The 24,704-nt window shown below is 39.2% G+C and overlaps 1 protein-coding gene across 1 annotated transcript; it reads left to right on the top strand.

The window, feature by feature from the left end:
• The first annotated feature begins 16,786 nt into the window (after nucleotides 1-16,786).
• LOC122048487 lies at nucleotides 16,787-17,434 on the top strand. The gene has a single exon (XM_042610050.1). It carries the CDS (start codon nucleotides 16,787-16,789, stop codon nucleotides 17,432-17,434), a length of 648 nt encoding a protein of 215 aa, XP_042465984.1.
• The last annotated feature ends 7,270 nt before the right edge of the window (nucleotides 17,435-24,704 follow it).

A 24,704-nucleotide genomic window follows, 5' to 3' on the forward strand; every position in this document is an offset into this window, starting at 1 on the left:
GAACAAGCAAGACGAAGAAAGCACTGAAGGCAACATGGTCCGAGTCATCAGATGAATCCGAATCGGACGAAGAAGAGCAAACGAGCCTTCTCGCTCTACCAGTACTAGCGAACATTATCGACACCGAGTCTGAGTTCGAATCCGAAACGGCGAGCGAGTCAGAAACAGAGTCCGAGCGAAGCCACGAATCCGCATTCGTTTCCGAAGGACCTAACCCCACTGTAAGTGCCTTACTCGCCGAAACTCAATTAGACGATTTAAAAAATATAGTCCCTTACTTGCTAAAAAAGTTGGCTAAATCTAACGTCCGGGTTAAGTCGCTCCAAAAGGAGGTAACAACCCTTAAGGAAGCGACTGACTCGAGCTCTTTAACTGAGTCAGTTCAAATTGAAAGTTCAACTCAAGTCCAACAACTTGAGGAAGAAAATTTCAATTTGAAAGCTCAAATTAAAGAACTCAAGGACATGTTGGAACGGTTCACCTTGGGCTCTAAGAATCTGGATCTGATTCTTGGAAAACAGCGAGCCGTTTACAACAAAACTGGACTTGGATTTAAAACTAAAATAAAATACAAATCATATTTATCGCTAGTTAATAGAAATAATAGAAAATTTGTCCAAGCATGGGTGCCAAAATCCAACTTGGTTAATCAAGTTGGAACTGGTCACTATTGGGTTCCCAAGGATCAAATCTATTACCTTGATAGAACATATCGAGGCTATGATCCAGGGGGAGCTAATAGAAAAATAATATTAAGAAGATAATTCAAATTAATATTCAAATTAAATTTGAAACTAAATTCAAAATTCAAAATTCAAAAATCAAAATCAAATTAAAAATTTGAAATTAAATTATAAATTCAAAATTCAAAATTCAAAAATCAAAATCAAATTAAAAATTTGAAATTAAATCATATATGGAGGATCCAGAATAGCTGCCACCCCCCACTGAACTACCCGACAGGGTAACTGAACTTAATCTACCCGAAATGGGTAAAACAAGAGTATATTACCCGATAGGGTAATTAAGGTTAGATTAAAACGGGCTAGGTTTAACTTGATCCACAGTACTGGTGAAATTTTTGGATGATAGTACGTTAGGGAAGCTTGGGCATCGCATGTCTAGGAAGATATGACTTCGACCTGGTGCATTTGGCCAAGTGGAACTGACCGAAGCTACCCTTAAATGGATCCTAACTAGTTAGACCAAGGTTTAGTATTAAGTTCAATGGGTAGGACTATTTGGAAAACCTCGAAGGCATGGTTACTTTAATGAGTTCCTTGTGACTCACCATAGCCCAGAAGTTTATCCAAAGAATGCTTACTTGTTGAACTCAAAGCTAAACCTAAATCTAACACAAAGTAAAACCAAACCCTTAAATTAAACCTCAATTCATCTCACAACAATTATAAGATTCCCTGATTGAAAATTTAGATCGAGTGAGATGACTAAGTAATTAAACTCAAACTGATAATTAATTAAATTCAAAATTATTTAAAAAACTTTTCAAAATTCTTTCAAAATTCACTTTCAAAATTATTTTAAAATTAATTTCAAAATTATTTAAAAATCTTTTCAAAATCAATTTCAAAATTATTTAAAAATCTTTTCAAAATTATTTAAAAATCTTTTCAAATTCAATTTCGAAATTATTTAAAAATCTTTTCAAAATCAATTTCGAAATTATCTAAAAATCTTTTCAAAATAAATTTCAAAATTATTTAAAATTCTTTCAAAATTCACTTTCAAAATTATTTAAAAATTAATTTCAAAATTATTTAAAAATCTTTTCAAAATCAATTTCAAAATTATTTAAAAATCTTTTCAAAATCAATTTCAAAATTATTTAAAAATTTTTCAAAATTCACTTTCAAAATTATTTAAAAATTAATTTCAAAATTATTTAAAAATCTTTTCAAAATCAATTTCAAAATTATTTAAAAATATTTTCAAAATCAATTTCAAAATTATTTAAAAATCTTTTCAAAATCAATTTCAAAATTATTTAAAATTCTTTCAAAATTCACTTTCAAAATTATTTAAAAATTAATTTCAAAATTATTTAAAAATCTTTTCAAAATTAATTTCAAAATTATTTAAAAATCTTTTCAAAATTAATTTCAAAATTATTTAAAAATCTTTTCACAAATTAATTTCAAAATTATTTCAAAATCTTTACAAAACTAAATTTCAAAATTATTTCAAAATCTTTTCAAAATTTCAAAATTATTTCAAAAACTTAATCTCTGAAAAATACTTGAAAAACTTATTCAAAATCTTTTGAGAAATACTTGAAAAACTAGTTTCAAAATCCTTTGAAAAATATTTGAAAAACTAGTTTCAAAATCCTTTGAAAAACTTTTTCAAATCCTTTGAAAAATATTTAAAAAACTAGTTTCAAAATCCTTAGAAAAATAATTGAAAAGCCTATTTAAAAATCTTTGAAAAATCTTTGGAAAACTAATTTCAAAATCCTTTGAAAAATACTTGAAAATCTTGCTCCCCTAAATTTACGAGACTTACAAGAATATGGAATTAGCCCTGAAGGAAATGGAGATTTGAAGCTTGAGCATGCTCATACTTTAGGGCTCTGATACCTGAACAAAACAATCTGGATAACTTAAAATCTATTTAACCTCATGCTTGGACTTAAAGACCAACTAAAATAAATAACCTAAATTAAACATTTAGTCACTCTCTCTTTATCCAAAATATATATATATATATATATATATATAAAATAACAAATTCTTACTCCTATCTTTTCAAAATTAAGTTTTAACGCTAAGTACCTTTTAAACTGAACCTACATTCTCAAAATTCATTGTTTGCAAAAGGCTTAGCTAAAGTGACTCATATAGCAACCTTTAAACTTTCTCAAACTTCACCTTATAAATTTTAACTCTAAATGCTAAAATACTTTTCTAAGTTAAAAAGTATTAAAAAGCATATTTCTTTACTTGCAAAATTTAACTCATGGCTTTCAAAAGACTTTTGCTAAGTAAATTGAGACTTCAAATTTCTTTACAAACAATTTGGCTCCAAAATTTAAAAAAAAAAAAAAATCTAGCTAAGTTTTTCTAACTTTAGTTAGGTATGTCTTTCTAAAAACAACCAAGTCTCAAGGTATCATTCGAAATCATCCATATATTAGCCTTTTAAACTTAGGTGAAATTTTTTTTCGTTTAACTAAGTTTCACAAGCCTTCTTCTACCTTCTCTCAAAAAGATTGTTTTCTTAACATCTTACAACTTGCTTTCAACTGATTTTTGATATATGGCAAAGGGGGAGAGTAGAAGAAAATTAAAAGAAATTCAAATTTTAAAAAGTGAGCTTTTATTAAGGGGGAGTCTTTATATAAAGGGGGAGCTCTGCACTTAATTTAGCTCTGCACTTAACTATAATTATGCTTGTATTTTCATGCTTATCTTTTAATGGCATTATTTTCTTAACTTTGAATTTTTGTTGTCATAATCAAAAATGGGGAGATTGTTGGTGCAGGAAGCATCCGACGATCGAACCTAAGTTTTGATAATGGCAAAGGGATTCAAAGTTAAGATTCTCTGTTATCTAACATGTTGAATGAGTATTTCAGGAAAGTCCTAACTGCGGTTAGGCAGGTGAAAACCCTAGGGGATGGTAACCCTAGGTCCTAGGGGGTGGTAACCCTAGGTGGAGAAAAGTCCTAGCTGCGGTTAGGCAAAGGGAAAACCCTAGGGGGTGGTAACCCTAGGTCATAGGGGGTGGTAACCCTATGCGGAAAGTCTTGGCAGGTCGATGGCTTCAGGCAAAAGTCCTAGGGGGTGGTAACCCTAGGTGGAAAGTCCTGGTGTCGCGAACCAGGTGAAAGACTGGACTAGCCGGGAAGCGGATGTCCAGCAGAAAGTCCGGAAGCGTCGAGTGCTGAGCAAAAGTTCAGTCGAGGATCTCACTGCAACAGTAAATCTCCGAGTGGAGTAGGTGAGGACGCGTTCCCCGTAGAGGGAACAGTAGGCGTCGGGTCGACCTAGGGTTTCCGGTCGGAAACCCGAAGTCAGACTCGGACAGTCCGGAGACTGTCTATACTTCATTTATCATGTTTATTGTGCTAACTTTGTGTTGCAGGATATTGTTTGGGACTAACGTATCTTGCAGGTGCAAAGGAGCAACCTAAAGCCTCGGATGAACAGTGTCCGAGGCGCCTCCATGGAGCTTGGAGGCGCCTCGGGTGCAAAAGCTGAGCTGGCTGCGAAAGTTCATCGAAGGCGCCTTGAAGGGAGTATAAGGCGCCTTGGAAGGCGCCTTGAGCAGGGTATAAGGCACCTCCAAGGGATGAAGTTCGACCAGTTCAGATCTGATCCACGCGGAAGACTAGGCAGCATGGAGGCGCCTTGAACAGCCTTCAAGGCGCCTTGAACACCCTTTATAAGGGGGTTTCGACCAGCATCTCATGGAATCAAGTTCTGAGCTTTCCTTCTTCAAGGTGCTGCTAACAAAGTCATTCCGAAGTGCTGCTGCAACATTCCGACGACCCGGAGCTTCGTTTTTCTCTTCTTTAAGTTATCGGTACAAAGTTATTCTAATTGTTGTTGCATTTGTAATTTGTAATTCTTATCGAGCTTATAGCCTGTGTCTCTGTGGTTGATTGTTTTATTCCGCTGCTTATTACTCTGATAATTCGATAGATTTCCGATAATCGTAACAAATAGCCATGAGCGCTATTCACCCCCCCCCCCCCCTCTAGCGCGTCTTGATCTAACACAGGCAACAAGCTCTACCTTCTTTTCTGTACCTAGATCAGCTGCTATAACGGTGGTGGCTTCTAGTCAGCTATGATGCACTTGGACTTCTTCCTTTTCAACGTAGACCAACGTGGAAGATTCTGCTAGAATGGCATTTACCTCCAGCTACAGAGTTTTCCAAGTAGCGCATGATTCAGTCTTGACTCTTGACCATCTCAACATAAAACCAACTAGCTACCAGCTGGTCTCCCTTGACTTTGCTGACCAACTTATCCACAAGAAACTTGATCTTCTGGCAAAATGTTGACACGACCGCTCGAAACTCATCAGCGCCGGTCGACCCAATATGACATTGTAGGCGGATGGGGCATCCGCCACAATGAAGTTCGTTGTCCTTGTCCTCTTGAGAAGCTCCTCTTTAAGGGATATCACCAACCGAGCCTAGCCAATCGGTAATACTTCGTTAGTAGTAAACCCATATAAGGGCGTTGTTATAGGCTGTAGTTTGCTCTGATCAATTTACAGTTGATCAAACATTTTCTTAAAATAATATTCACCAAGCTACCTGTATCTACAAAGGTGCAATGGATATTGTAATTAACAATTACCGCTTTAATGATTAGGGCGTCATCATGAGGGACCTCTACTCCCACTAAGTCTTAAGGACCGAAATGATCTCTGGTCATTCTGCTTTTTCTTTGCTACACCCGACAGTGTGGATTTCCAGACGTCGGGGGTGTGACTTTCTGACTCTTTTGGAGTTGCCATTAGTCGAGCCTCCTGCTATCATACCTCTAGTGCCCCGAGTGACATTGTTCCAATTCTCCTCTTCCCGTGCTGACGGACGTGATCTCTCAACTGATGCCCTGGCAGACCTTTGATAATCTCCGCGCTAATGCTGTTGTCGGTGCTCTTCGATTGCTAGCGTCCTCTCTTCACATCGTCCACTCGATTGGTGGTGATGATGTTCATCAGGAGAGGGGAATAAGCGGTGGAATCTCGGTGAAGCCGCTCGGCGGGGCTTCGGTTTAAGACTGTAGCAATCTCTTGTGTTATGCGTTGCTATCAGATGATAAGAGCAGAAAAGTGGGGTCCATGGTCAGGGCTCGATGGGACTTGCCTGCTTAACCTTCACATGTTTGGACTGTTAGGATCGATGGACGCGGCTAGAGAGGGGGTTGTGAATAGCCGACCTCAAATTCTTTCGTTTCTTCCTATGATTAGGGTTAGTGCAGCGGAAATAACAAATAGAAATGAAAAAGGAGAAGCAAACCTCAACACGAAGATGTAACGAGGTTCGGAGATGATACTCCTACTCCTCGGCGTGTCCGTAAGGTGGACGAAGCCTATCAATCCGTCGGTGGATGAGTCCCCGGAAAATCGGCTAATATAAACTCCTTATGGGTGGAGAAACCTCACCACAAAAACTTACAACAGCAAGAAGGAGTACAAGTACAGCAAGAAGCAAAATACAATACAACTGTAAAACCTTCGCTTACTTGCCTTCTCTTCGACTGGATGAAGCAGCAGCTTCAAGCGACGCCTACAACAGCAGGAACCCAGCCGGAAGAAAGCTCACGCGAAGCTTAGACGAGAGCTCAGCAAAGCTCTAGAGAAATAGTAGCAGCAAGAAGGAATAGAGAGGAAGAAGAAGAGTAAGAGAGAGACTCCACTGTAGAAGCCCTCAGCCTTTTATAGCCTGCATCCACTTGCGAGAAGAACAGAGGCCAAAGACAGCAGAAGAATCTAGCCGTTGTCTCTCAACGGCTAGGGCCAGACCGATCAGGCATCACCCTGATCGGTCTGGGGCTGATCTGATCGGTCGTGGGGACCGATCAGCATGCTTTCACAGAGAGTTGCCCAACTCTCTGTGCGTACCCTGATCGGTCCCGGGGACCGATCAGGCTTCCTGCTGATCGGTCCCTAGACCGATCAGTAAACTCATAGAGGCACACTGATCGCTTTCTGATCGGTCTCCAGACCGATCAGGAAACCACAGTATCAGTGGATCTGTCACCAGACCGATCCAGGTCTTGGTTTTTGCCCAAACTAAGTCCAAACCAATATCCGGTCAACCTTGACCTCTTGGTACATCATGCTTAGCATCCGGTCACTCCCTTGACCTGCTAAGACTCCCCACCAAGTGTCCGGTCAATCCCTTTGATCCACTTGGACTTTTCTCTTCGTGTCAAGTATCCGGTCACTCCCTTGACCTACTTGACCTTCTCAACACCAGATGTCCGATCACCCTTTATCCATCTGGATTTTCCCTTGCCCGGCTTCACTCACCAGGACTTTCACCTAGCTTCACTCACTAGGGTTTTCACCTGGCTTCACTCACCAGGATTTCCAATCTGCCCGGCTTCACTCACCAGGACTTTCCAACTGCCTGGCTTCACTCACCAGGACTTTCCCACTGCCTGGCTTCACTCACCAGGACTTTCACCTAGCTTCACTCACTAGGGTTTTCACAACTGCCTGGCTTCACTCACCAGGACTTTCCCACTGCCTGGCTTCACTCACCAGGACTTTCCACATCCGGTCCAGAGAACGAGCTACCGAGCCCTCTCTTACCTAGTCCGGAGAACGAGCTACCGAGCCCTCTCCGACTTCCACTTGCCAAGTTCCCATACTTGGACTTCTCCGTGCCAAGTCTCCATACTTGGACTTTTCCCGTGCCAAGCTCCCTGCTTGGACTTTTCACCAGATGTCTGGTCAACTCACCTCGGGTCAACCAGGTCAACCTTGACCACTGGTTGCACCCACAATCTCCCAAGCTTGTATCCTTGTCAAACATCAAGATACAACTTTTTTGTTCACGTCAAACATTGTCAAACATAACTCGTCAAACATCAAAACACAACTCGAGTCAAGTCAACTCGAGTCTGGTCAACCAGGTCAACTTTGACCTAAGGTTGCACCAACAATCTCCCCCTTTTTGATGTTTGACAAAACCCATAATCAAGTTAGGTTAACCCGATAACCTAACTTAGGTTTTCCAATGTTCTTCCCTGAACATTCTCTAGATATTCTCCATTCTTCTTTCTACTCTCCCCCTTTTTGACACACATCAAAAAGAGTGAATCAAGGTCAAGAGTTTCTTCCTAATGAAAGTCTCATACCTTTCATTGAAACTCTTAATTTCCCCCTTGATACTAAGGTCCAACAATTAACTTAGTGATAATCTCATATCACTCAAGTCTTTAGGAGTAAAAACTCCCCCTAGAAGTCAACTCCCCTTGACTAATAGGTAAAATTCCCCCTAAAGGTCAACTCCCCCTTGACCATTGCACCAACAATGTCTTGGAGAGTTTCAAACCTTCAAAATACCAACTCTCGAGCTGAAATTTCAGACAACCAGTCGAATTTCAACAGTTTGGCACGCCCTGATCGGTCACCAGACCGATCAGGCTCCCTCTGGATCAGTCCAGTGACCGATCACACAGACCTGGACCGATCAGGGAACCTCTTGATCGGTCCACGACCTCTGATTTCTTATTTCTGAATTTTTCTTCTCCCGAAATTCAGAAACCTCTAGAAAATCACAGAAAATTGTAAAAATTGTAAAATTTTGAGGATACACTCCTCATAACATATAATATCATGGAAAAATAGTTTTCTATGAAAATAAGTTCCATTTTCAAATCTTGATACAAAGTTCAAAAGTCTTTGAAATAGCTCAAAGTTAACTCATCTTTGTATCACTTTGCTCAATGATGAATGCTATCACTAGAAAAGCTTCATCAAGGTTTTTCAAATCAATTTTGAAATGATTTTAAACCATTTAATTTAGGACCACAATCTTTGGGCTAAATGTACATGACTTGTACATAAGCTTTCTCTATGATCCCCAATTTTGAATTAGACTCATCTAGGTACAAGAACTATGCACCTTGTTCCTAACTCATCATCCTAATATCTCACACACATCTAAGGTGTATCAAACACATCCAAGTCAATTTTGATGTGAGATATGAGTTTAGGTTATCTTAGGCTAAGGTCTCATGTATTTTCTAAACATCAATTTGATCTCCATATCAAATTGTGTTTTTAACCTTAAATCAATTTCATTGATTATTAATGCACAAGATGATGACATGGCATATAATTGTATCATAAATGAAAATATGTGCCAATGTCATGATGTCATGGCATAAAGTATGAAACTTAAATAAAGCATGACATTTAACTAACCTAAGCATTATCATGACATTTTAAATGATCATAAAATAAATATGATGTCATGACATGGCATATGGCAAACAATATATGGCAAATAACATGTAAAGGTATAGAAAATACCTAATTCTAGCCTTAGTTGCCATTTTTGATAATTTCGATCATTTTGCCATAAATTCTATATTCCTAAGTGTAATAGACCTAGCATCTTATACCAAAGATTTTTAGATCACTATGTGCCAATTAGATTGACTCTAGACAACTCCTCAAATTTGATTGGCACATTCTAATCACCTTAGGAATAATTCTTAATTTTATTTTCAAGGCTTGATTATACCTTGAAAAATCCTAAAGTGCCACCTTTTGCCATGATTAGGTTAACTACCTATTCAAGTAAGGTTGGCACACCCTAACTAATCTAGCGTGATGAAATCACGCTCCTAGGAACCCAATACCTATTGGAGCTCATTGGGTTCACTAAATATTCACTAGGGATGACTTCCCTAGCAACCCTCCTAATGACCCTCCTAGGCTTTGAAGCCTTGGTCATTTGGGACTCATCAAGATCAACTCTAGGGGTGACTCCCCTTGTGACTTTGGTGTTGTTCTTCCTAGCCCTAGGTTTTGTTCCATAATCGAATGGAACATTATGATAATTGGGCTTGACTACTTGGGACTTAGGTTTGTGACCCAAACCTTTCTTGTCCTTGGACTTGGGTTTTTGACCCCTAAACCCTAGAGTCAAATCCTTAAGAGCCTTTTCTAGAGAGTCAAGTCTTGACCTCAAGACTAGATTTTCTTTCTCTAATACCTCAAGCTTTAATTTATCATTTTTCTTTGAGGTATTCCTAGGCATGTGTCTAGTTGATTTGGGATTTCTACCTAGGTTCTCCCTAACCTTAGATGAGTTAATCCTAGGATTGACATTTCTAGTGTTGTCCTTACCTACGCTAACATGTTTAGCACCTAAGCACATATACTGGTTCCTAAAGTTAACATGCTTATCATTATTAACAATTGCAACAAAACTACTAGCATGTGTCTTATTGCAAGAGTGAGACTTAAATGTTACCTTAGGGTTTGCCTTCGCTCCCCCTATTGACGTGCTCGGTCTCTTGTCCTTGTGAGGTTGCCTCCCCCTCGGACATTGACTCCTATAGTGTCCCCTTCGCTTGCATTGGAAGCACACCACGTGCTCCTTGCCATTGCGTGTTGGGACTCCGACTTCCTTGACCTTTGGCGCCGGTGGAGTCTTTCTAACCCTTTTTGGACATTTACTCTTGTAATGTCCAAATTCCCTACACTCAAAGCACATTATGTGTAATTTGCTAGAAACTAAATGGCTTGAGTTACCTAGAGTTGAGGATGGATGAACGCTCTCTCCTTCATCCCTTCCGGAGGTAGAAGCTTCTTCTTCTTGCTCCGAACTTGAAGAAGAACTCTCCTCCTCTTCTTCTTTAGATGTTGAGTGACCCTCAACTTCTAAATCCATTCCACCATGAAGTGGGCTACTTGGCTCACTTGACTCCTCTTCATGACTTGAAGTGGAGTTCTCCTCATGGAACTTTGCCAAGTTGTTCCACAACTCCTTGGCATCGTTATATCCACCTATCTTACATAAAACATCATTAGGTAAAGAAAATTCAAAAATTTTCAATACCTCATCGTTGACTAGGGATTGGTGGACTTGTTCCTTGGTCCACTCCTTCTTCTCTAGGGTTTCTCCTTTCTTGTCCATCGGAGGCTTGAAACCTAATTGAACACAACTCCAATTTTCAAGGTTAGTTATAAGAAAGTACTTCATTCTTACCTTCCAAAACGCGAAGTCGTCGCGATCGTAGAAAGGTGGAATTGTGACGTCTTCTCCAAATAACTCCATTCTCTAGCTCGTGCTCCCCCGGGTGTTGATCCAACGAAGAGCGACCTTGCTCTGATACCACTTGTTAGGATCGATGGACGCGGCTAGAGAGGGGGGGTGTGAATAGCCGACCTCAAATTCTTTCGCTTCTTCCTGCGATTAGGGTTAGTGCAGCGGAAATAACAAATAGAAATGAAAAAGGAGAAGCAAACCTCAACACGAAGATGTAACGAGGTTCGGAGATGATACTCCTACTCCTCGGCGTGTCCGTAAGGTGGACGAAGCCTATCAATCCGTCGGTGGATGAGTCCCCGGAAAATCGGCTAATATAAACTCCTTATGGGTGGAGAAACCTCGCCACAAAAACTTACAACAGCAAGAAGGAGTACAAGTACAACAAGAAGCAAAATACAATACAACTGTAAAACCTTCGCTTACTTGCCTTCTCTTCGACTGGATGAAGCAGCAGCTTCAAGCGACGCCTACAACAGCAGGAACCCAGCCGGAAGAAAGCTCACGCGAAGCTTAGACGAGAGCTCAGCAAAGCTCTAGAGAAATAGTAGCAACAAGAAGGAACAGAGAAGAAGAAGACTAGCAGAAGCTCCGCCCTTTTATAGCCTGCATCCACCTGCGAGAAGAACAGAGGCCAAAGACAGCTGAAGAATCTAGCCGTTGTCTCTCAACGGCTAGGGCCAGACCGATCGGGCATCACACCGATCAGGCTCTATGCTGATCGGTCCCCAGACCGATCAGCATGCTTTCACATAGAGTTGCCCAACTCTCTGTGCGTACCCTGATCGGTCCCGGGGACCGATCAGGCTTCCTGTTGATCGGTCCCCAGACCGATCAGTAAGCTCACAGAGGCACACTGATCGCTTTCTGATCGGTCTTCAGACCGATCAGATGACCTGGATCGACCGATCCAGGTCTTGGTTTTTGCCCAAACCAAGTCCAAACCAATATCCGGTCAACCTTGACCTCTTGGTACATCATGCTTAGCATCCGGTCACTCCCTTGACCTGCTAAGACTCCCCACCAAGTGTCCGGTCAATCCCTTTACCCACTTGGACTTTTCTCTTCGTGTCAAGTATCCGGTCACTCCCTTGACCTACTTGACCTTCTCAACACCAGATGTCCGATCACCCTTGATCCATCTGAATTTTCCCTTGCCCGGCTTCACTCACCAGGACTTTCACCTAGCTTCACTCACTAGGGTTTTCACCTGGCTTCACTCACCAGGATTTCCAATCTGCCCGGCTTCACTCACCAGGACTTTCCAATTGCCTGGCTTCACTCACCAGGACTTTCCCACTGCCTGGCTTCACTCACCAGGACTTTCACCTAGCTTCACTCACTAGGGTTTTCACAACTGCCTGGCTTCACTCACCAGGACTTTCCCACTGCCTGGCTTCACTCACCAGGACTTATCCATCTGCCTGGCTTCACTCACCAGGACTTTCCACATCCGGTCTAGAGAACGAGCTACCGAGCCCTCTCTGACCTAGTCCGGAGAACGAGCTACCGAGCCCTCTCCGACTTCCACTTGCCAAGTTCCCATACTTGGACTTCTCCGTGCCAAGTCTCCATACTTGGACTTTTCCCGTGCCAAGCTCCCTGCTTGGACTTTTCACCAGATGTCTGGTCAACTCACCTCGGGTCAACCAGGTCAACCTTGACCACTGGTTGCACCCACAATCTCCCAAGCTTGTATCCTTGTCAAACATCAAGATACAACTTTTCTGTTCACGTCAAACATTGTCAAACATAACTCGTCAAACATCAAAACACAACTCGAGTCAAGTCAACTCGAGTCTGGTCAACTAGGTCAACCTTGACCTAAGGTTGCACCAACATGGACTACATGGGTCTGAGGCTCTTGGTGCTGCTGTTCTGGTCCCTCTCGTAATCCCTTGGGTAGTTGGTGTGTGTGGGTCGCTCGGTGCTCTGAGACAATAGCAGTCTCGGGGATCACCTCCTTCCTCCGAGTGGCTTGAATTTATTCGACATTGATGTACTTGGTAGTCTGCCCGAGCAAGTGATCGAAGTCTCTCGGAGGCCTTCGGATAAGTGACCGGAAGAACTCCCCTTCTACAAGTCCTTGGGAGAAAGAACTTACCAAAATCTCTGGAGTGACTGATGGAACTCCCATGGCCACTTGGTTAAACCTTTTAATGTAGGCCTGCAATGCTTCCTTAGGCCTTTGCTTGACCATGAATAGGTTGACATTTGTTTTCTGATGACGGCGACTACTTGCGAAGTGTTGTAGGAACACCAAGCAAAAGTCTTTGAATCTGTAGATCAATTCGATTAGTAGTCACATGAACCATCTTTGCGCTGATCCTGAGAGCATTGTGAGGAACATTCGGCATTTGACTCCATCAGTGTACTAATGGAGCATGATCATGTTGTCAAATTTGATTAGACGGTCCTTAGGGTCTGTTGCCCCATGTAATCTCCGATCGTCAACTGCGCGTAGTGTTGTGACAATTGGTCGTCCAAGATCTCCTGAGAGAACTGTCTGTTTATCTGCTCAAGAGAATCGTCAATCTTAGGCACTTATCCCTTCTGTTTCTCCTGAACGGGTGCATCTTCTGATGAGGATCCTTGTACCTTATGCGCTCGCCCATGTTCCTATGAAAGGGTGCAGAACAACACTCTATAATAAGGGATTGACGCATTTGGTGCATCTCCGAATGTACCGATCAGCTTGTTGTTTGGCTTACGAGCGACAGGGTTTTCCGCTAGGCCTCTATGGTCAGCTTGCTGGCTTATCGTCGACGTTGCGGGATCGATTGCTTGGCTATTGGCTACTGTCTGTTGTTTTTCCAACATCTTTGCAGCTCATGCTTGTATTAACATTTCCAAGTCTTCTTATGATAGCGTTACTGTAGTGAACCGTCCAACATCCTCCATCTTCGTGTTTCGACTACAAGTGTGTTTCCATAGACGGTGCCAAATTTATTCCTGTCCAGAAGTAGAAAAGATGAAAAGCTAGGGATGTAGCTAGAAGTTTGACGCGGTAAAGACTCCACGTGCACCTGCAACACAAAAGCATTAGTGGCGGGCCGGGAAGGGGTTTCCGGCGTTGGTCCTCTGATGCTCAAGTCAGTTCTAATGACGAGTGTTGTAATGAAAAAGCGTGTAGAATGATGAAGATGGGCATACCTCCGCCTATGGATAGGAACCCCCCCCCCCTTTTATTGCGCCACTATAGTGTCTGTACACGTATCTCAAAGCGTGAGCACGTTTTCCCAAATATCCTATGAAAAGATAAGTCAAAAAGTGTCTCTGATACCTTATACCTTAATTTCCTTAAGTAAGCATGCATATTTCTGATGTGACAGATTGAAAGCTTCCAAAGTACTATTTCCCTACTAAACATGCTCCTTTATCAGTGGTGCACACCCCCAAAAGGATAGACGAGATACTTAGGTGGGTCTCACTATAAGCCGATCGAAATCCGCTCTACCGGGGCACCCCGCTAAGCTGTGTCCCTCGGATCTACCGACACATCTCCTTCCTTGTTTCTCAACTGTCATTAGTTACCTTCATTTAACCAACCATATCCTTCGATCGGCGAAACAAGCTCATTGCATATTGTCGTTTACTTTTTGACTCCGTTTGCAGGCATTAGGCGAGTCGTTTGGCGCCCTTTCCCGACCGATCGACCTTCCCATTCGTCCGGTCATCCGACCCAATAGGTCGACCGATCGACCAGGCCCTTTAATTATTTTTGATCTCGACCTTCCTATCAGTTAATTTTTCTTACTTTTATCTATTTTTAATGGGACTTTTTTCGTCACCGCATCAAATAGTAAGGTAAAATAGAGTTTAGTAGTAAGTTCTGACTTTAAAAATAGTACGATTGATAAAGAAGAACATTTAGAAGTGAATTCATATTTTTTAAAAAACTATATATCAAATTGAATATTTCATGTAAGATTAATTTTCATTTAAAATAAAAACTGAGAAAATTAATGTTACTTTTTAAACTATTATTAAACATTACATTGATTAAAAAATAGATAAAAAATATCTAAATTTAACTCATTTATCACACATCAAATAATTGTTGGTAGTAAATTCAGAGTTAACTCTAATAAATTTTAGGATTAATTTACAGAGAATATAAAACTTTTTATTGGATGTTTGAATTCTCTTATATAAAGGATTGTTATGTTAGGTAAAATATTTTCTATGATTTATTTACTTATATTTTACAATAGGATTAACACTGAACCGCTTCGAAGGAAAAATATCATATTTTATTCTAAATTTGGAGTTCACATATTACAAGCTAAATCTAAAAACCTTGATTTTTTAAAAAATACAATCCAAACAAACATTTACTTGTTCTGCTAAGATGAATCTTGAAGATGAAGGCAAGGTTGCCCCATAGGATATAGTAGGGTGGTAAGAAGTTGGACACTTCTCTTGAATAGTGATGATTCGTCCAGCTAGCATATAGTAGGGTGGTAAGAAGTTTTGGCATTTCTCTTAGATAGTGAGGATTGCAGTGGTCGAATTGTTTAAGGTAAAATACCTTTAGTTCCTATGTGTTTTTATTCGGTAGTATTTTGTCTCCTATATTTAAAAATAATATTTAATCTCTCTTTGACCAATAAATTTTGTAAAAAAATAATTTTGCTTTTATCTTTGTTATCATTTTAAGATAATAACCTTAAAAGAAAAAAATTATATTAAATTAAGCATTATATCCTTCAATAAAAATCTTCATAAAATTTATATATATACCAACATAAATAATAGAAAACAACAACTCTAAAAAGGATAACTTATCAAAAACTCATTTATCATTCTCATCAAATTAAAAAAAGAGTCAGAATTTTAAATTGATGAATCAAAATCACTCCTACTTCATTATATGTCATATTTGATGATGAGTAGAAGATTTTTAACGATAAATTTTATTCTATCTTTATTTAATTTTGATTTATTATTTAGAATTCTAGTTCTTTTTTAGTTTAATAAAGATATGGAACGAGTTTTTAGTTAATTATTCAATTATTGTTTTCAAAGTTATTATTTTTATTTTATTTATACTGATATATATATATATACACAAAGGCTACGTCCTATACTTTCCCAGACTAAATAGCGTGTTTAATTAAGTGCAAACTCAAAAAGGCATCTTCAATTTGGAGGGCCCTCCACGACCACAGTTTCAGAAAAACCAAAAACTCAACTGCAGGGCCCTCCACGGCCACCAGTTTCTGGAAAGAAAAAAAAATACCAAACTGCTTGTGATTTTTGCTGTAAAAGGTAAAATTGGTCATGCTGAAGGCCCTTATTGGGAGGGAATAATTAGATATCGTTTTAAAAAAATTAGTTAATCTTATTGATTAGTGTTAGATAATTAATCCGATTCTATAAAAATTTTCCATTGATAAGTGGATAATTATAAATTCGGTATCCTTTGTTTATGTATCTATTTAAAAAAAAATCCTATAATATATCATAATTAAAAATCCAACTATGAATATTTGAATACTATAACCCCGGAGACTAATATCGATGGAGCCATTGACTTTACGTAGGAGGGTATTTTTTCACCGACTTCATTAGAATTTAACCTTTGCTTAATGCTATAAATCTACCAGTAGTTATCGGCTCAGTTACGTCCCGAGGCCAACTGCCAGGTTGTGCTTGCGTTAGCGACTTTGCGAATCATGGCATAAGAACAGGATGACTCATCCGGTTGTGGCGTAGATAGGATCGCAGTCGGATCAAACGCATGCAGATGAAGCAATATGCCATCGCATCTGATCCATTTCTTTTATCCTGAAACATTCTCCATCCCTAACCAGATTCCAGATGCCGCTGCCACAACGAATTAAGATGAATAATAATGCTCTACGTTTTCAATATATTTACTAATGTTGAAGCCGTGAATTCTTCAATATAAACAGAAGCAGCCTCGTCTCACATGTAATGCTCGGCGCAGCTCTCGTTTAGCTATCTATCTGCTTAAATTAAATTAAGTTAAATTAATTAAATGGATCCCGTCATGGCGGAGAAGATCGCAGCCCGGCGCCGCTACCGTCCAATCGGCCGCATGTACACGCTCCTCCGCTGCATCGAGGCCCTTGCCACGCTCATACTCCTCTCATGGTCCTCCGTCCGCCTCCCTGCCGCCCTGAAGCTCGCCCTCGACCTCTCGGTCCGCCTCCTCACTCTCCTCCGCGGTCACCGCTTCGTCTTCTTCCTTGGAAACGCTATCGTCCTCACCCTCCTCGCCCTTTCCGGCCGTCATTCCACCTCCAGCTCCTGCGGCAGCGACGTCTACGATCAGTTCCTCGCGTGCAAAAACAGGGCGCCGCCGGTGGTGGCGGAAGTACTGCCAGAGAAGACGGAGGAGATTATATCTATATCTCCCGTGGACGTGGAAAAAAAAGAAAAGAAAACGTGCCGGAGGACCAGGTCGGAGAAGATGGAGAGTCGCCTGACTAAGCCGGATCTCCGACGATCTGCATCGGCGATCTCCGGTGGGGAGGCGACGGCTGCAGAGGGGTATAACGAAGAGGCTGACGAATTCCGGCGGATGGTAGAGTCGTTTATCGCAACGCAGCAGAAAAGGTTTCACCGGGAGGAATCCATGGCCGTATTTGTCTCCAACGAAGAACAACCACAGGCTTCCCTTGTACCTTGTTCCTGAAACTATCATAGAACATGGCGGCAAAAGCTTCCGCTAATCCATCTCAAGGTCAACACGGAGAAAGTAAATCACGAACGGTTATACATGAACATATAGGAAATCAGAATGTATATATATATATATATTGACCTTGTAAATACAAAATTTGGCAAGTTAATTAAATGTGTGGTGAATTATGGAAATTATTGATGCTTCGTTATTTGCCTTGTCAATTACTCTATCGATTTCTGAATTTCATCAAACAACAGATGCACAATCTTCTTGGTGAAGAAGCATTGATTCTTCGTCTTAAATTAAAAGTGATTATTCGAGTATAGGAATAAAACTAATGAAACTTGTCTTTCTTCTACCCATTTTAAGTGTATTCAGTACTTTTTGTTCGTGGTGGTCTGGTGGAAACATGATTTGGGAAATCGAGAAGCATCGTGAAATGGCTGGAAAAGAAGATTGATGCTTCAGTCAAAAGTGAAGGTCAAAAATATTTTTTCAGTTAGTTATTGTTTGTAAAAGTAAACAATACTCTCTTATCATAAAAAATTTGCAGCATTTAACTAAACGGCATAGCCAACTTTTTAAAATTCATAAACTGTATACCTAAATTTCATATTTATCAAAATATGTATCTATAATTGACTATCGCAGTCGACTGTCAAACTTTTAGAACAATTGTCAAAAATCTAAAACTGTAAAAGTGTGATGAGGTTAGTTTAAAGTGTTTCTGAGATGCTTCAAAAATAAATACCATAATTTTAATCTCCCAATTCATATATGAGAGTGTGATTAAAGCTATATATAAAGAGTGTAGTGAACTTTATTTAAAGCATTTTTTAAGTAACTAAAGTCATCAATAAATTTTGATCAAAATTTATTGATAGTCTTAGGCATCTTAGAATCACTTCAAATTAGGATCATTACACTGCTTGGAGCCATCTAAGTATAATCAAGCCCTCAAAGGCTCAAACCTACATTTTATCGCCCAGATTGTGAGCTATGAGTTTTTAAAATCTCCACAACCTTGAAATAATTTTGCACAAACTCAATAAAGAGCTTAGACTTGTCATACTTACTTATCAACATCACCAAAGAGTTCCTAGTACTCCCTTGGTTCAAACTATATTAAGATTTTAAAATTCTAAACACTATAGCCATCAACAAGTTTAACTAAAACTAAGTTCATTACACTCCTTGCATCGAGTATAATTATGCCCTCATATATGGATTTCACAACTTAGATAGAAAGTTGTGAGTTTCTAAAATTGGTATAACCTTGAGATATTTTATCAAGTCTGTCATACTCACTTACCAACATCATTAAAGAGTTCCTAGGACTCCTTTGGTTAAATCTATATCAAGATTTTAAAATTTTATACACCATAGCATCAGTGAATTTTGATTAAAACTCGCTAATGATCTTAGGCATCTCTAAAACACTTCGGAGTAAGTTATTTTGTAGGAAGGCGATAAAGGAGGGGGATATCGCGCCTTTAAAACTTCTTTTCTTTTTCCAAATACAATGTAGCAGAAAGTAACAAACAAATAAACTCAGACATTTACTTGGTTTACAGTTCAACGACTGCTACTTTAAAGTCTACGATCTCTTAGATCATTTTTAGTTAAGCAATACACTAATGCTCTCCTTATAAAAAGTTTTCAAAGAAGGAGAAAAGCTCATTACAAAAGAATAAGTGAATACTAACATGATATTATCTCTTTAAATGAAATGCAAGTGATATAAATGTTACTGACAACAACTTAGTAAAATTAGGCATACATTCTCAGAGAGTAGATTGGCATAGTAGACTTGCAGAGCTTGCTTCAAACAACGAGATGGAAGAGTTGAATCATAGAGAATTGTGGTTCTGAGCCTCGGATCCCAAGGCTTTTTTATATACTTTTACCGGTTTATTGAACACATGGTTTAGTCAACTGAATCCAATCAAATCCAGACGTGTTCACTCTTGATTTTAGGGATTTTCGGTCAACTAAACCTCCAAATCAGTCGACTTAACCAGATCTTTCCTTGCTTACTGATGCAATCATATCAACCCTATGTGATCGGCTTGATCAATTGATTAATTCACTTGATCAGTCGATTAAACCCCAAATCTTCCTTTGCTATTTGATCTGATCGCATCTGATCCTCAATTTCCATTTGTGTTTGGTTGATTGATCATCTTAATCAGCTGACTGAACCTTTATTTCCTTCTAAGTTCTAATCGAAACTGATTTGTGCTTATCCTCTCAAGATCGGTCACAAGAAGCTTTATTTTTCTACAAAATAAATTCAATAGAATAACAATTATCTTGCAAAATAAAATTAGAAATAATTATATGTATGCATGATTTATTCTGATAGTGTAACTATTTGATCTCAACTTAGAAACCTCCGTTGGTTTCTTTAGTCGGATCAACGCCTAAGATTTATTCTAAATGGAGCACATCCTCAATGTCTTTCAAATTGAAAGACCTTCTAAAACTTACCTTACTTACCTACCAAACATTAAGTCCAACTAACATGTTTGAACTTCCTCCACTTAGTGTTTGATCCTCCTGATCCACTAAGACTTTTATACAACAGTCAATCAAAAACCTTATTCTGGTTACTCTTACTTAGAGTTCACTCTTCTAAGATTTCTCACTACTTAGGGTTTACTCCCCTAGGGTTTTCCCTTTTCCAAAAATCCAATCATCCTTAATCTACTTGGGTGTTTCCCTTGTCAGACATTCGAGAATCCTTGACCTGTCTGAACTTTTTCTTTGTCAAACATCCAATCAGCCTTGATCTTCTTGGACTTTATCTTTGTCAGACATCTAGTTAACTTCGACTTGCGTGGATTTTTTTCCTTACCAAGTATCTAATCAACCTTAACTTCTTAAACTTTCTCTAGTTACTTGCTTGGGTCAACCATGATCTGTTAGGTCTTCTCACTTGACTACCAAGCATCTAGTACATATTGACCTGCTTGGACTTCTTATTACTTGGTCAACCTTGACCAAATTACTTGGCTAACCTTGACCAGATCTCAATAAACACATTGTCAAACAAACGTCAAAATCTTACAGGTTGATTGCACTAAAACATTTCACTTCTCGTATCCTTTTGAGCATAATCATATCCTCATACTTGGATTCTACTTCCTAAATAGAGAGTTATTGGTTTTTGAAATCTTCACAACTTTGAGGTAGTTTGGCATAAGCTTATTAAAGAACCTAAGTATATCATACTTACTACACTCCCAAATGTTTTCTAGGACTTTCTTAGCTTAAACCATGTCAAAAAATTTTAAATTATGGATATTATAGGGTCATCATGAGTCAAACCATGTCAAAATTTTAAAATTTTGGATATTATTGGGTTATTAGCAAGTTTTGACGCAAACTTGTTGATGGCCTTAGGAACCTCTAACACTTCAAATGAAGTTTGTTATATCATTGCATCCTCCTAAGCGTAACTATATATGTCCTCAAACATGAATTCCATAGCCTAACAAAGAGCTATGGGTTTTTGAATTTGGCACAACCTTAATATATTTTATTGAGAGCTCATTAGTGTATTTAGATTTGTTATACCCACTCATCAACACTATCAAACGGTTTCTAGGACTCTCATGGTTAGGCCATGTCAAGATTTTGAAATTCAGTATATTGTAGGGTCATCAACGAGTTTTAACCAAAACTTACTGATGACCATAGGCATATCAGAAATACTTCAAATCAAGTTCATTGCACTTCTTGCATCTCCTTGAGTGTAGCCATACATTCAAACATGGATTGGGGTATTAAGATTGGGATACTTAGAAACACTTGAAATGAAGCTCAGTGTATTCTTTACAATTATAGATTTTTGGAAGTTGATCGGTGTAGTTGATTATAGTCCACAAATGGAGTACAAAAAGTTTAACAGTCGATTGTTGTTGCATTATCAGTCGATTGCTAATAAAGGAGAAGTATAATAGAATATATATATATATATATATATATATATATATATATATATATATATATATATATATATATATATATATATATATATATATATATGTATGTGTGTGTGTGTGTATTTTGGTAAATATGAAACTTAGATATAGAATTTGGGTATTTAAAAAAGGTTAACTATGTTAGACCCCAAGTGGTTTGAACCATGAACATTTTGATGTGTTGTAAAACTAGTTTAAGTTAGGTCTTGTTTGTGTCACTAATATGTCTAAATGTACAAGAACTTGGAGAACACACATGTACCCAATGACTCAAGTTCCTGTGAAGTATAGTGAAAGGTGGTTTGAGACACCGAAGGGATCGAAAAGGAAAAGGAGCATCGGAGACGGTGAACCTTAATAGAAGATGCAAGCAAACATGAAGAATGACATAGGAAGGGAATTGACATGTTTGGCGCATCCGAGAGATGAGAAGTTACGAAAGAGTACTTTGACATCTGAGGAACGACAATCCGGAAGGAAACATATGCAAGGTAAGCTGGTGAGATGAGAGTTAAGTGAAATGTAACCAAACAAGAGTAGGCTCAACTTTATGTGGACTCAAGCGTAGTCGACTTAGTCAGGAAGTTTAGCCAATCAAAAAAGAGTTTATGATCAACCGGATCTTCCAATTGACTGGACCAATAATTTGGTCAACCTATGAACTGGATAAATGTTATATGTTTAATTTATAGGATATCGATGAAGATGAATCAATTAATCGGACAACAGGATCGAACGACCGAAACTATGTGGAAGTTGATCTAGTAGTGGAGATCCAATGTAAGTGGATTAGGGAACCAAAGATAAAGAATAGGTGATCGGAGGGCACTTGGTAGTATATTCAAAAAAGTCATATGAGGTTGATCAAGTTTCGATCAACTGAACTAAAGCTACATCAGCAAAGGGATGAGAAAAGACCATCAAGTGGATGAGCATTATCTGCTACATCATTGGTTTCTAGTCAATCGAATGACCTATCTGGTCGATCGAAGGAGCCACATCAATAGCTTGAATAGAGACTATAAAAGGAGGTGAGGAGCTCAGCTAAAGAACACACATCCATGAACAGAGCTTTAATTTCAGTCTTGAGCTTAAATTTCTATCTCAAGCTTTCATTATTTCCTTTCTTCTTGTATTAAATCATTGTAAGAGGTTTTTCCACCTCTGACATTTTACCGATGAGGAGAAGGTTAGCGGACAGTAGCTAGACTATACATAAGGATTTGGAAATAGTACCTTGGGAGTTATGAACCAAGTAAATCCTCTTATCCCGACTCTTTTATGTTTTATATTATTTTAATTTAATGTGTGTACTTGCTAAGCCGTTTGCAAGATAATAGAATTTTTATTGCAGGTACACTGCCCATCCCTTTCCTCTAGCGATCTAAATCACTTCTGCGACACCAACAAACTACGTAGTTTAGTAAATTGCTGAAAAATCTATCCAGAATTTATAAGCATTCATCCTAAAGAATTTATCCTCTTTATATAGAAAGGTGTTGATGATTTTGTGTAAAATATCAAAAAATGGTGAATAACCATAAGGGAATTTTTCAAAATTTTTAGAAATTTTCTGAGAATTTTTCGAAGCTCGTATGGCAAGTTTAAGGGGATCAAATATTGGGCATCGAGAAAACCTGTTTAAGGTACCTCATTTAAATGAGGAAAAGTTTGTTTTTTCTCTCTTTTTTTTTATTTTATTTTTCTTTTCTCCCCCGCCGAACCCATGCTCGTGCCCTAACCTCCTCGCGCCGAGCCTCTTCTCCTCTCATGCCCGATCTCCTTTTTCCTAACCGGCGCCACACGCGACAGTTCCTTTCTCCCCCACATACAAAACCCCTCGGCCAAGGGTCTCATTTCTTCTTCTCACCACTGCCTGAACCCCTCCTCTGCCCCATCGTGCCGCGGAGATCCCATATATCGTGCCAACGTCGATCTGCCGACCACCAGTCATTGGGCATCAGTGTGGGCAACCACGAAGTGATTGGATGCCACTGGCTCAGAGCATGTTGCGACCGCGATAGGAGCAGCGGTCGTCTCTCACAGCCGCCTCACGCCACCAGTGCTCTGCCACTTCGCCGCCACTTCGCGAGCGCCGACGCCGATTGACAACCATCGCCTCGCACCAGAGCAACCTCACCCTCTGCACGAAGGAGACGAGCCCTAGTCTCACCTCACGTGCCCTAGACTCATCACCGAGCCTTCTTCTTTCTTCATCCAATAGTCGTCGACAAAGAGGGAACGAGGGGCACCGATTCAGGTAGGGCAGATTTGGGTATTGCACTATGATTGGGATGTTTGTATGAGTTGTTGGTTGATCACAGTGATATTTGTCACTATTGTTTCCGCAGTAGCTTCTTCAAATTTTGACAAGGAGTTCTTCAGGATTGGATCAGCGGCTGAGGCATCGGTTTTGGGTGAGTTTTGTAGTATGTTTCATGGTTCGCCTAATCCTATATGATGGGGGGATTCGAATCCAAAGTAGTGGTGATACGATTTTGGTTAATTGTTAGGTTTTGTTGCAAAAAGAAAATTTGTAGGGTCAGTAGCATTAATTTGAGCCGAATCATAAATCAGACTAGGATTTTGTTTAGCTAGTTACCAATCGGAATTAGCTAAAATTTTATGTTGGATATTACAAGATTTTGATTCGAGACAATGTCTCAACGAGGGATCTATTTCAGATACGATCTCTTATTGGAGGCAGGTACCTTGACTTATCTTTTAGATAATGTCATGTTGATATGCTTAATAGATTGTAACAAGTAGTAATAATTATATTTATATCTGCATCGGTATGTCACTATTTGTTTCCGAGCATATTTTATTTGTTACCTGTTTAGCACTCATGCCCCTGTTTATTAATTATGTTATAGAGATAGTGACATACCATGTCATGTGATATACCGAACTAGTCATTTATCATATCTGCCCTGTGTACCTAGATCTGATTATTTGATCTACGCATTTTGGTATATATTTTTGGAGGTAGATAGGATCAGGATATTTCCAACTTAGTGTCATGCATCATCTCGCATGATTGCATGTTGTGCGATTATTGACTCCATTATTGTTGAGCACATCACCAGTTATATGGATCTGCACACACAACCACTCATGGGTTAGTGATTTTTATCAGGCAGGGTGTGTTGCAACAAGTTGCTTTGGCAAGGGCTCCCCTGGTCCACTCATGGATAGTGTGACGCAGCGTGGTAGCAAGACAAGGATCCTTCTTTTGGATTGTCTCAAGAAGATGAGAGCATTGAGCTCTCCCACTTATGATTTGGGGTAAG

Source organism: Zingiber officinale, chromosome 2B (assembly GCF_018446385.1).
Source record: "Zingiber officinale cultivar Zhangliang chromosome 2B, Zo_v1.1, whole genome shotgun sequence".
NCBI classification, from domain to species: Eukaryota; Viridiplantae; Streptophyta; class Magnoliopsida; order Zingiberales; family Zingiberaceae; genus Zingiber; species Zingiber officinale.